The 13,813-nt window shown below is 37.8% G+C and overlaps 1 protein-coding gene across 9 annotated transcripts in view; it reads right to left on the bottom strand.

Annotated features, from left to right (window-relative positions):
- The window catches only part of dlg3 (discs, large homolog 3 (Drosophila)), a 161,401-nt gene that overhangs the window by 28,714 nt on the left and 118,874 nt on the right, over positions 1 to 13,813 (bottom strand). For all 9 annotated transcript variants that reach the window (XM_041796996.1, XM_041796993.1, XM_041796995.1 and 6 more), the window contains 2 exons: positions 7,269 to 7,425; positions 6,520 to 6,622 (listed from right to left, as the gene is read on the bottom strand). In XM_041796996.1, the coding sequence (XP_041652930.1) occupies positions 6,520 to 6,622; positions 7,269 to 7,425 (260 nt within the window). The remainder of the gene's footprint in view (positions 1 to 6,519; positions 6,623 to 7,268; positions 7,426 to 13,813) is intronic.

Below are 13,813 nucleotides of genomic sequence, written 5' to 3'. Positions count from 1 at the left end.
AGGTAGTGCTACCATGCTACTTCTGTAAACAAACATTTTGACAAGAACAATTTACTGATGTTCTAGTGACTAAATTGAGACACCAATGCAAATGGTTAACATATTGGCAACCAAAATAATAACAAAATTGTGATTTATAATGCCCCGATTGATTACAGTAGCAAACAGCAGTACCAAAAGCATTCTAGAAGTGGTGCCAGTGGTAGCCAGGGCCCACAGGGCCTCCCCAAAATCCTTAAAACCATTGAATTTTTTGCCTTGTCAGCTGTTAACTAGCCATTTCAGCATACTCAATCACTAAGCAAATCTAAACTAACATTTGATTGGTTTTACTCACCGCAGTACCCTGAAGAAGAGGTATATGGAAGTATTACAGAAGTGGCCCTACCTTCCCTATACACTTCTGCATGTGGCCCTTGGTGGAAAAAGTTTGGACGCTCCTGTTATAGGGGATACATAATATTGTCAGCTGATGTCTTATGCTATAAAACTCTGCCTGTATCAGCTGTAAATATTGGCTTTATGACCAAATAAGTAAGCAGAGTTTTTAGCTGGTACAACAGCAAAATGTCAGCTGAAGTCTTTTTCTTTACTCATTATTTCTTATTTCCAAGGACTACAATTTGTTCATCCTCTGACTTCAAATTGTATGTTTTAAGGACTGAAGTTTTAGGTCTGAACTGCATTTAAATATCTGTATCAATAAAATTAATTTCTAAATATTGGCCTACCAGATATCGGCAAAAATGCAATATCATGCATCTGTAATCTCTATATTCTTTCAAGAATCTGTGGTGACAACCGGTTAATGCTAGTTGTTTTCTTGAGATCTCGACTTTTTTGTCTTATTATCATATTATAAAACTGCTTTTTCCATCTTAACGTGTGCTAGATCTCTAGAACCCAATGAAAGTGTACACATATTACAATAAAATGACAACAGAAAATTAAGGATGAACGATATTTTATGTCTGGTATCGCCAGATATTAGCTTAAAAAGGCAAATATCAGTAAAAAATGTATGATGATATTTATTATCTTTTTCTCTATTTATCCTCATTCTTTAAACTTTAAAGTGTTTTTAAGGACTGAAGTTTGTTTCCTTGGTCATCCTCAAACCTTTAAAGTGTGTCCAAAAGGACTGACATTTCTTGTCCGAAAAGCATATTGAAATGTGAGTACTGATATCAGTTATCGGTAAAAATATCAGCAAAATTTCCAAAATATTGCATCCTTACAAAAAATATTAAAAAACATGCTTGCATGCATGTATGGCTTCTGCAACGATGCACTTTCAAAAACATGTTTGTCCTGTCTATTCTGCAACTTTTTCCATCAATTAAAAAACTGTTTGAAAATGAAGAGAAATGGGGTCAGGATTTGCCATCGTGGATGTTGTGATGGGTCCTGAGGCTAGCCCGGCTGAGAATCACAGAACTAAACCAATTCAAACAAATGAGTTATAACTTTAGGATTAGTCACCCTGTTTATAGCCATGATGTCAGCCACCTCTGTGTCCAAAGTCTGCCATGTCAGTACAAACAAGTGTAATATACAAGCAAATAGGTGAAATCACAGGTTAGCTCACAGTTTTAAGACACCACAACCTGGCTGACACACACCTGTTTGACCACACCTCTGTGTCCCCACCTTAAGGTTTAGGTTACATAAGGACAGTAAAGCAGGGGGGTTTAAGTGACTAAATCAGTCCTGTTGTGAATGAATTGCGACATAGTGCTATTTTAACTGGCCTCAAGTATGACTTAATGGAAACAGTGACCAAAAAATGAAACAACCCCAAACAAACACAGGCTCCGGATAATGACAGGGGTGTATTAACAGTATAGTAGGGGTGAGGCTATCACATGTCTGCTACTGTTACTCATTAATGTAAATGCTCTTTTTTTAAAGGGTGGGTTTTCACCGCTAATTCTTACCTTATAGGAGCTAAAACAGCCGGAATCTTAATAACTGATGCATGGGTGAAACTAGCTTACAGGTTACAGCAAGGAAGAGCAGCACACTACCTCTGCACTGTAGTCCAGATAAACCTGTTTTACAATGATAGGACTCACACCGTTTGTTCCTGTTTCACTGACTAAATGTTTCCCATGCTCTCTCTTCCCCCTCTCACCTCAATCAATTGAAAACCTGGTTATTATTTCGCTGTCGCAGCCGGTAGTTTCTTCATCCAGCCATTAGGGAGTTCATGCGGCTTCTTCTGCTCGGCTGCTGTTGTATTATTCGAGCCCATCCCCCATCCGCGCAGGCTGGTAGACAGATAAAAGTTTTTTTCGTCCTCCACCTTCAGTTTGAACCCGTTTAAACTTTCCTCTCTCTTCTAAGTAGCAACAGAGCTCAGATAAGTCTCCTCTTTCCTCCGTGTCCGGGTTTAGAGTCCACGAACAGTGGCTGCTCTCTGTGGTTTGAACGGGGAAGGACAACAGCGGTTCGTTTGCCCGCCTTGCAGTTGGCTCAACACTTCAGCCTGCTAACACAAGTGCCGCCCCTAAACCTGAATACAGCCTGCCTGCCCTCATTTGCAGCCACTTTATCTCACATCCAGCGCCAGGTAAATCTCCAGATACTCAGCTATACTGTAAAAGCACTCGTGAATTAGCGTGGCATTAGTCTTTAAATACGAACAGAAATATGTCAGAAACGGCCTAAATCAGAGAAGCGGACAGTGCGATATCCTGACTTTTATCTTCTCCCACATGAGCTAGTGAGCTTCAACGGGATCCTACATTTCCCACAATGCAGCTTGACAGACCTGCATGGTACATGCTACCCACATCTTTTGAAATATCTGACAATTTGAGGAGCGCTTTGTAATTACGTGGATAGAAGATTTTAACTTATTTGAAGGAAAAACAAAGGTGGAAAACAAGTACCCTGTTAGCCTTGTTTATGTTAGCGAAGTACAACTCTGACAAAAGAAAGTAGATGGTTTAGCTTTGTCCAAAAGATGTGGCTTAACACACATCTGCCAGAAACACAGCATGTGGACTTATATTTTTGAGCAACCAACAGGTATGGAAGCCCATTTCCTCCTAATAAAAAAGAAAAAAGAGTGAAAGTAAGGCAATTCTCGAAAAAAGAAAAAATCCCAATTCATAATTATGGGATAAATGTCAAAATTATGAGATAAAAAGCCATAATCACAATATTGACATTTTAGCTCATATTTTTTTCATAATTTTGACTTTTAAGCTCATAACTATAACATTTTATCTCATAATTATGATACAGGATTCTTTATTTTTTATTTGCCTAACTTTAACATTTTTCTTTTTTAAGTGGCGTAAATAGGCTTCCATATTTGTAGGGGTTTGTTGGACTGCTTCCTGGAGTTGAATTGCCAGATTCGGCAAAAACATTTGTGACACTGCCACTTCTAACATTTTTAATACATGATAATAAAGTTTAAAAAAAACGTGCAGTCCAAAATGTACAAAAATGTATGGGCGGCCTTTTCTTTTCACTCTACAAAAAGGAGATATGAAAACAAAACATGAATGACTAAAAAAAGTTCATATTCATTACAATTTATAAAAAGTTGAAATTGTGACGGGAAAAATTCTCACAATTATAGGATAAATTGTCAACATCACAAGATAGTCATGATTATATAATTGAAGGTTATAATAAGAAGAATTTAAAATTAAGAGATAACGTTAAAATCACGACATATGATAGAAATGATGACATTATTATGAATTAAAAAGTCACAGATATATTATTATTATTATACTGTGACTGAATTTTAACTTATGAATCTTGACTTACGTTAGTGATGTCTACATGGACCACTTGTAATCTGAATAAATGCCTGATCTTAATAAAAAAATCTTCATACAAACACTTCATGTGGAATTCTCTGATCCGGCTCATTTGGAACAAGATTTCCTTCTGATAAAGAGGGGTGGTTATGCCAATGGTCATTACGCTCAGCTCCCATGAAAACACTCGATTTGATCGTCTCTCCCTGTTTGGGGGGATTCTTGTCTCACTGTGTACATCTGCCCTACGGACAGAAACATGGCAGCAGCGAAACAAAACTTGTTTGTTGCCAAGACAACTTTCTTAGTTGAAACTTTAAAAGAGCTCAGAGATCTTGACCAGATAAGATGGCACAGACACATGAAAGTAGAACTATCCAGTACTGATTTTGACAGCTGTTTTATTTTAGTCTCAGTTGTAGTCCCTAGATTAAATATCTTTTAGTTTTAGTCACATTTTAGTAATTTTTACCCTTTATAGTTCTAATCAAGTTTTAGTCAATAAAAACTCCAAATCATTTTAGTCTAGTTTTAGTCCAAAAAGTCCCTACAGTTTAGTCTTTACATTTAGTCCTAGCATTTATTCTCTTGCCTTAATCTTGTACCAAACTGTAATAAGTTCTATGCACTCTGCCAAACCTGGGGTCCCTTCTTTCTACAGCTGAAAGGCAGAAGAGCAACAGATGTGTTGTATTTCAACAGATTAACCCACAGCGGAGAAATATCATGGATTTTAAATGACTAAATGAAATTTTAATCTAGTTTTAGTCATCTTGATGAAAACTAAACTTACAGTGCTTAACAAATTTATTAAACCAACCTAACCATAACCATAACCAAAGTAAGGTTTATGCCACAGCTGCCCTAAATTAACAACATTGGTAATTACCGAAATCATTTTTTATTTTTCTGCAATGGTTAATACACCAATACGTAGGATCTCTTAAACCCAAATGATATTTTCAATGCTAAAATATAATTATTATTGTTACTCGTGAATTTTCAAATTTACTGATTTACAAAAAAAAAACAAAAAAACTGAAAAAATAGTCAAGCACATTAATATTTCTTGATTCATATGTCAAATTATAGTTATTTACTTGCATTCCAGATAAGTTAGTTTTAGTGCTTGAATGTTATGCTTGATTCATTCCTGACTTCTCAGAGAAGCCCAGTGAGCCAGCTCAAATTTGGGTGAATTCAGTTTGAAATCCCTCATTCCTGTTCAAAATGGTAAAACGTCGAGAGCTCACTGAAAATGAAAGTGTCTGCATTAAAGCACTTCATGATGCTGGATGGTCTCTGGGACAAATATGACAGGTGGTCTAATAAATTTTTTAAGCACTGTATTTTAAGTCAGTTTTAGTCATCAAAGATCTATTTTTGGATAGTCTAGTCTTTCTGATGGAAAAGAGGTAGTTGATGAACAATTTTAAGTCCTAGTTTCAGTCAATGGAATTAACATTTGAACAATGCAATATTTTCGCAGAGTGAGTAGTTAAAAAACGAGCGAGTGAAGATGGTTCATTCACAACAGAAGTATAGAGAAGAAGAAGATTGTTCTTATTTGGCAAACTTTCGGAAGATATGACCAGTGGGCCATTACTGCACGTCAGAGCATTTTTATTAAGATGAAATGTTTGATGCATGGGCACACCTATCTGAATAAGATCGCATCTTTTAGTGTTAATGTGAACAGAGACATTTAAATCTCAGGTAAGTATGAATTTCGGTCTGTGAAAAAAAACACTCATATAACCACAGCTACTGAGGGACTTTTTCTAACATCAGTGCTTAGTTTCAAAGTTTTCCTCTTCTTTTACTGGTCAAAATGGGCCTTAAAAAAATTTGGGCTTTACAGTACTGGCAGGTGAATTATGTTCTTGATTAAAGTTGTTATTTCTTCTATCAGGCTATAAGCGTGAATTCTTTTTGTCCCTAAAAGTTTCTCTTTATAACCCCAGTCGACCTGTGGAAGTGTTTCCCATTCACTACAGTCAACAAACCCACATAGCAAGCTATCTGGGCATTATTTACCAAGTTGTTAAAGCGCAGTTATCGCTAAAAGTTTCAATGATAATTGAAAGTTAACAGTATAATAACAGAGGAGAAGTTTTATCGTGGTTATTATTATAAACAGAAACTATTTTAATCGTACTTGTGTGTGATTTTCATCAGTATTCCTGGCCAGAAGGCAAAACTTTCCCAATCCTCTTAGGTTTCTGTTATAAATTTGTACTCGTAAAGCCAGAGCTGGGATGCCCCTAATGACAACATACAAGCAGCCCAACTTTAAACCTCAGCAGCCATAGAAGACCTTAGAAAACTTTTTTTCACTCTGATTTGATGCATTAAATCAGCACTGTATGTCTTTAATATGCCTGAAGAAAAATCCTGGCTTGTTCCCTGTAGCATTTAAACCTTTTATTTGGTTAGATTTAGTTATTTGCTAATCATACATTTGATAAAGGGGTCATAGAAATTCTAAATTGCAATGCCATTTTGTTTGAGTTCTACTTCACTAGCTAATTCAGTTGGTATATATTGTAGATGGACTAGTTGGGGGTCAGCAGAGTCTGGATAGGAGATATATTAAACTCAGATGGCTGAAGGGTCTCAAGAATACTGATTGATGAAAACTCTTTCAAACACAGCCTATTCAAACTGATAATTTAAGACTCATTTTGTCCCAGTATCATGAAGTATTCATGTGTGATATGAGAGGAAATAGCCTCACCTTCAGGCCTGTACTGAGCAATGATGGTGACAGTCTGCCCGGCTCTCTTCAGAGCTGCAGCCGCCTGCTCATGTGTGGCATTCCTTAAGTTCACTCCATTTACCTGCAAACAAAAATTCTTTAAGCAAGATGATCCAGATAATATCCTGAGGGTGTTTAACTATGTGCATCTGTGGAGAAAGCAAGTTCAGCTGGATGGTTTTGTTTCAGTGGGTGGAAATACCTTTTGCCTTTATAAATATAAGGGCTACATTAAATATGACTCAGTTATAATTATTTTTCTTTTACTGAAACATAAGTCAGTAAAATAAAAACATGCTGCAGCTCAGATATTTAATGACCCTTCAATTGAACAATTTGGTGTTTGCTTTAGTGTACACAGCACTGATATAAAACAGGCATTTATTAAGAGCAATGCTGCTTTTTGAAAGGTTAACAGCTATAAAATGCAAATAAGGGGATTTAAATATGTAATTTATTGTTTACTTTATTGATTCACAATATTCTGTTATCTGGCACAGCACAGTTAATCCCCCTCTGAGTTGTTTTGGATTTAATGTCTGGCTCAAGGACATTTTAGGAGGGCAGATGTTTGCAGGCTTTCTAAACACCATGCCCCATGAATTCTCCTCTAATTATTGTGACTACAGGGTTTCCTGACAAAAAATATATATGAAGAATAATTTGAGCCAGCTTCGAACATGTCACGGTTGTTGACAGGAGCAAACTCCATGTTGAGGGATACTGACCGAAAGAATCCTGTCGCCCCTCCTCAGCTCGCCGCTCAAGTCAGCTGGCCCTCCTGCCAGGATGAAGGATACAAAGATGCCTTCCCCGTCCTCCCCACCAACGATGTTGAAACCCAGGCCTGTGGAGCCCTTGTGCAGCAACACCTTCCTTGGCTCCCTGCCAAAACAGAGGGACAGCGTTAGGGTGAAGGGCAGGGCAGAGGGTAGGTAGAGAAAGGGAAGATAGAAAACTACAACCAATCAGGGTTCCCACTGCTCTTTGGACAGGACTTTTCCTGGAAACTTTCAGCTATATTTAGTTGGTATGACAGGGACACAATGTGCCCATGCACGACTATATCCTTTCTCTGGAAATCTGATTAAAAAGATGTGCACTGTATGGCTATAATCATGGAATTTCAAAGGCTTATCATCATCATGAAATCTTAAATGCTTACAAATGATAACAAACTGATCAGAGAATTACCCAAATACACCTGCAGAAGTATATAAACCATAGGAATTTAATTTAGGGCTGTAAAGATTTATCACATTAATTTTTATTGAGCTTCACAATTAGTGCACTAAATCTTTTAATCACGATTAATCACATGAATTATTGTCTCTTTTAACAAAATTTGGTTTAGCCATTGCAGCACATTCCTGCAACCACAGTGATGTAAAATAAGTCTACCACAGTTAAAGCTATCTGCAACTAGAGTTATCAAAAAGTGACATTTTTACTGTCCCCTTATTCCTTTTCAATCCACATCAAGTTCTTTTTCTGAGGTAAATTAATGCAAAAATCTTTATACTACAGATAAAGCAGGTCTGTATCCAAATAGGAAGTCAATTACCCTTAGTTTAAGACAGTGGTAAAATACAAAAGGACACAAAAACAGCTTTGATTGCAAAATAGTGGAATTTTGAAATGCTATTAAAAAGATTATCAATTACGATTTACAGAAATTCTCAGATTAATTGCAATACAAAGTTTTAATTTTTTTTTTTAACAGCCTTAATATGATTACATTACAATAATATGGTGGGCATTTACAACCTAATTTTTTATCCTACTTCCTATAAAAATCAGCATATTTAAAAAAATAAAGAGCCATGTATTTTGCACATGCCTTATTCAAAATAATATCACATTGATAATCACAAATGATGTTGTACAACTCTTTTCATGCATCAGATTTTGGTCGCAGTTCTCTGTCTAGTGCAGGTAGCATGTTGCCTTTTCTTAAAACTAAGGCTGCCAAAAGATTAAATATTTTACTCACCATGAATCCCAGAATTTCTGTTACTAATTGTGATTAATTGCACCCTTTTTATTGCCTTTTAAAATTCCACTATTTTGCATTCAAAGCCATTTTTGTGTCATTTAAAAAAAAAAATTCTGTCTGTAACTAAAGCTGGGGACACACAACTAGACTTTTTGCCAGATTTCACCCACGATCCCCAGTTGGGCATCAGTCTGCACTAGTTGGGGAAAGCTGGCATGGCTAGTTGGTTTAAAAATCTGTTATTGTGGGAGAGGAACAGACCTGACCTCAGTTGCAGTCGCTCAAACATGTTTGAATTTGCGGAGCCAAATCTGGACACTGATTACCAACCCAACGACAAACACGTGTTGCCAGTAGCCAATGAAAAAGAGAGGGTGGGACAAAGGAAATAGCGTCAGAAGATGACGCGACATAGCAGGATTATCAAAAATTTTAAAAATGTTTGTTTTCTTCGGCTGCTTCTTTCCGCTCCTCCTCATTTCTTCTTTGTAGAGTTTTAATAGAGGTTTGCAAACAACAAATTGATGCATTTCTGCCACCAGCTGGGAATTTGTTTACCCTTTAAACCAGGCCTATTCAATTAGTGGCCTGAGAGCCACATGTGGCCCAGCCTGTGGTCATGCCAGGGATGCAGAGGGCAACCTGTTTGGCAAGTTTTCATAAATTCTCACAGTATTTCAGACCATGAATGCAACACTCCGTGGCTAGCGAAGCTGACAGAAGTAGCCCCAAGATACCGAGTATAAAACATGTCTTTTTCAACTGTCGCTACAACTGTGCAAATTTAGTTTTTTTGCACTTTAAGATTTGCCTAGAAAAGATGTGACCAAAATTATTCTTTACAGAATTTCATTTTAGTTTTTATTCTATTTATTTCAATTTTTTTTCAAGTGGAAAATTACATTTCTACTACCTCAGGTTATGTTCAAATACAGCTCTGTTGTTGTTGTTTTTATGATCTTTTTCATGTGCTTTTGTCATGTTGCCAAATTTAAAAGTGAGACTATAAATAAAAAGTGCAAATTTTTCATCAAATTGATCTGTATTGGTTTAAAATTTGACATTACCTGCTGCTTACTGGCGCCCAACACGTGTGGCCCAGCTACATTTCTTGGTTTTAAAATTTGGCCCAGTTGAATTTGTAATTGAATAGCCGTACTTTAAACTGTTGCCCTCACAAGAGTTCAATGCGTTCAGTTGGCTTTAGTTGGTGTTAGTCTGCAATCCCTCATCAGGCGCTGTTGTTAAGTGTGTGATCCCGTGTCTTTCAAATACAAAAATCTGCTGAAACCAGTCAGTTAGTGCGTACACCTAATCTTTTAAAAGTCTGTAACGACCGTAAAAGCTGTGTAGTGTGTCCCCAGCTTAAGGGTAATGGACTTCCTGTTTGGATATACACCTGCTTTTTATAGGTAGATCGAAGATCCTAACCATGGAAAAAGTGACTTGTTATGGATCTTAAAGGAAATAAGTGAACAGTACAAAGGTAAATGTTTAAAGACACAAGGTTCAGATGACCTTTGACTTTTCCACTGATCTGTCTGTGAGCTTTAAAGTGAGGTGAGGAGCAGTGGTGGACTTATTTACATCACTGTGGCTGCAGGAAGATGCAAACATGGCTTAATCAAAAGGACTGAAAGGGACAATGAAGCATGCGATAATTCCAGATTTTTTTTAAGTGCATTTATTGTGGAGCTTGATTAATCACGATTAATCTTGACAGCCCTACTTAAAACTATTGTCCATGAACGAATGTTAATATTTGATATAATCCTTGCATGATTCAGCCCTTTCAGATTACAATTTAGAATTATGAAATAAAATATGGAGAATATTTTAAATACTTTCTAAGAAAGCTGAGGATGTTCCAGGACATTTTGATCTTCCCTTCATTTTTCATGTGTTTTCCCCTGACTAGAATATTAGTTTTCCAGGTTTTCCTGTGTGAGTGGGAACCCTGCCAACACTGAAACAGAAAGAGGTACATAGACCGAGGCTGTTTCATCTAGCAGCCATCTTTTATTGTCATGTTGTTTTTAAAGGTATAGCTTGAAATAAAAGTTCAATGATTAAGCTACAGCACCAATCACCACCAGAACACAATACAATGATCATGCATTTATCATACTGTTTATAAAGAAAACTCTACCATGATAATACATCTGCTCTATGTACAATAAAAGCAAATCAAAAGAGGCAGCACAATCAGCTAAAAAAGCCCACTATCTGTCTGTAAAACTTTCTGCTTTGCAATCTCATGGAAATGTACACGTGTACTCACTTCAACACCCCCTCATATTAATGTACGCAGACACAATGAGCCACCTCCTGCTTGAAAGACCCACTGAAGCTCTGCTTTAGCTTTAGCTGCTATGACTCATCCTCCGGCAGGCTATTCAGACTGCCTCAGTTTTTCTGATGCTAAAGAGGCCAAAATCCGCCGCTGTGGTCCAGCAAAAACCCTCGGAGATCACACTTCACACGGCTGCAAACACACTCACAAGAAAAGTACAACACAAAGCCATGCACACATACTTTATAAACTCACATACATGCATGCACAGACAGTAGGGAGAGACTGGCACAGTTTCCTCTCCTTACAGAAAACGCTGCATGGTTCCCATTAGTGGTTTCCTCAGCCTGCGGTCGACAGGAACAATTCCCTCTCAATCCCTAATGGCTGCGCTTTAACTTGCTGTTTAGACCATTTTCCCATCGACAGCAGCAGAATCTGCATTCCAGGCTCTCCGAATCAAACCCATGACTGACTGGAAAAAGCCCTGATTATTCCACTAAGAGCAATTGAAAGACCTAAAAATGTGCCTGGAGAAAGCGGAATTGGACTGTTAACCTGCATTTGATCAAAATTAACCTAAGTGAGATGGAAGACCACGCATAAGGATTGATTAAAAGCAACATTTTGATTCTGGATTTGCAGGAATCTTTAAAGGATTTCTATAAGGCTGATTCAAAAAGTCTCGGACCATCTTTGCTTCACTATATTCTTACATTTTTCTATATTCTTTAAGATCTTTCTCTCACAAGAGATAAAAAACTATCAAAACAGCCTTCAAAAATGCTGAAAGAACTGACTTGCCTACAGACGTCAGGCTTAAAATAACCTCACTTTCCATCTTGAGCCTTTTATCCCAGCTCGACACATGCATGCACACATTTCCATGGTTACCTTACAATCCAGAACCAGTGCTTGCTTCTGAAAGAGCATTTCCTAGCAGAGCGTTCAGGCAGCGACATAGAAGATGAGATGTTTACTGTGAACATGTTGGCTATGGCACATCGCTCAGCTCAGTGTTACTCCTTGGCCCCCCGTTTCTATCTGGAGCCGCGCTTTTAGAAGCTCCTTTGTTTGAGGCCTGGTTGTTTCCTATCTCATCCCTGTGTGCTGTGATGGGAAGCAGCTCCTCTTTGGGTTGTCACAAATAACTCTCTCACCATCATCACCAGCAAGGCCAGACTTATTACTTAACCCTAACACTCCCAAGCGCATCATATTCTGTACAAGATGAGGCTCACATCTGGAATGACCAAAACTGCGCTACATCAAAAGAAAGTTGGATGCTCCGATCTGGAGGTTATCCAAGTTTCACACCATGCTGTCCCCTCATTTCTGCTCTGATGCTGCTTTAGACCAAACCCCCCCCCCTTTAGATCCAGCACACCAGCATTCCTGTCTGTCGGCTCAGACCTCTGGAGACTGTGCAGACAGATTTCCAGAAGCTCCTTGCTAATTTGTCTGAGTGTAAACAAACTGAGAAGCTCTTGAACATAACTTTCCTGACTTTCAGGGCCTTTGATTTAACGCCCCCATATTCTGTGCATACTGAAAGCAAGATTTCCTCACACTAAAATCAAGTGTGGACTACAAGGAAAAGTAGAGGCCTTTCTTTTATCGTACTTTTTCTATAGGACATTTTCATAGAGTGATTTCCTAACGATCCACTCCTCTCTCTCTATCACAAGACCTGCCTCTCCTCCCTCCTTTCCCCTCCTTTTGCCTTTTCATTCATGCCAGGAATGTAAACAGTTATAAACCCTTTCTCTTTGTGCAGCCATTTCTCCTTTTCTCCAGCTCAAACCCCACTCCCACAGCTATATTTCCCCCACTGTCTGCGTTTGGCCCAGGCTGCCGCAGCTCAATCCTAAAGCTGTGAATAGATATCTAGGCTGAGGGGTTCAGCAGGTCATGCTGCCCTGGACTCAGCCCAGTAATTGGCTCTGCTTGGCTGATTAATGGTGGACACTGCAGATGGACGCCATTTCCCACAGACAGGCAGTACCTCTCACTGCACTTTCTCTGGCTTTATCTTTCCCCACAGCTTATGTACAGACGTAGATGCTGATAAAATCAAAATGCTGCTTATCTCTGTCTGCTTCCTAAATTTCAGCCATACATTCTTTGTTGCAGTCTTGTAATCATGGTGTGCTATCTGTTTGACATAGAGCAAAAATATGTTCACTGCTGAAGTGACAGATGGTTTAAGAAATGTCATGCTTCTCACATTTAAAGCGATGAATGATTAACACCATGACCCATTTAGACTGGATGCCATGTTTGTGTGTCTACACCTTTAAGACCAGATGAACCGTGACACTGTAAGACCGAGCAAGCTTCTGAAAATGGAAATTAAAAATAGCAAATATTTTTCTGAGTTAATAGAACACATTTTTAGTTTTAAATACACAGTGCTCAATTACTGTAAGTGTGAGGGAAAGGTTTTCCAAGCATGCCCTTGGGCACTGGGCTTTCGGAGGTATAATTTAAAGGAAACTGTGTTTGCATGTGTTCTGATGCTGCCTGTTACGCAGTTATCACTGTTATGATATTTTGTACATATTCCTGAAATTAGAGTCGCTTTTTCAGACTTTTGCACCTTGGGTGAAGTTACTCACTCATTTAGTCAGGTCCAAACCAATGGGACACAAATGTAGCATAGAAAGAACCTTGCCCTGAACTTAACAGAGAGTTCCTGATTAAGAGGTCACAGATCTGTCACTTTTTAAATATAGACACCCAAGTTTGTCACCTAAGTTTCTCACTTAGAATTGAGGACCATTTTTAAATTTATATGATTAAAAAAAGAAACTATGAGAAAGTCTGTCATTATTATACATAATTATGAGATAAAATGTCAAAATGATTAGATAAAAATTTGCCATTATGAGATAGAGAGTCAGAAAGCCATAATTATGAAAGTCAAAATGATATTATAGTAAAAAAGTACATAAATAAAATATAAAAAGTAAATATTATGATAT

Source organism: Cheilinus undulatus, linkage group 10 (genome assembly GCF_018320785.1).
Source record: "Cheilinus undulatus linkage group 10, ASM1832078v1, whole genome shotgun sequence".
NCBI lineage: Eukaryota > Metazoa > Chordata > Actinopteri > Labriformes > Labridae > Cheilinus > Cheilinus undulatus.
This window is presented reverse-complemented; position numbering and strand designations above follow the sequence as displayed.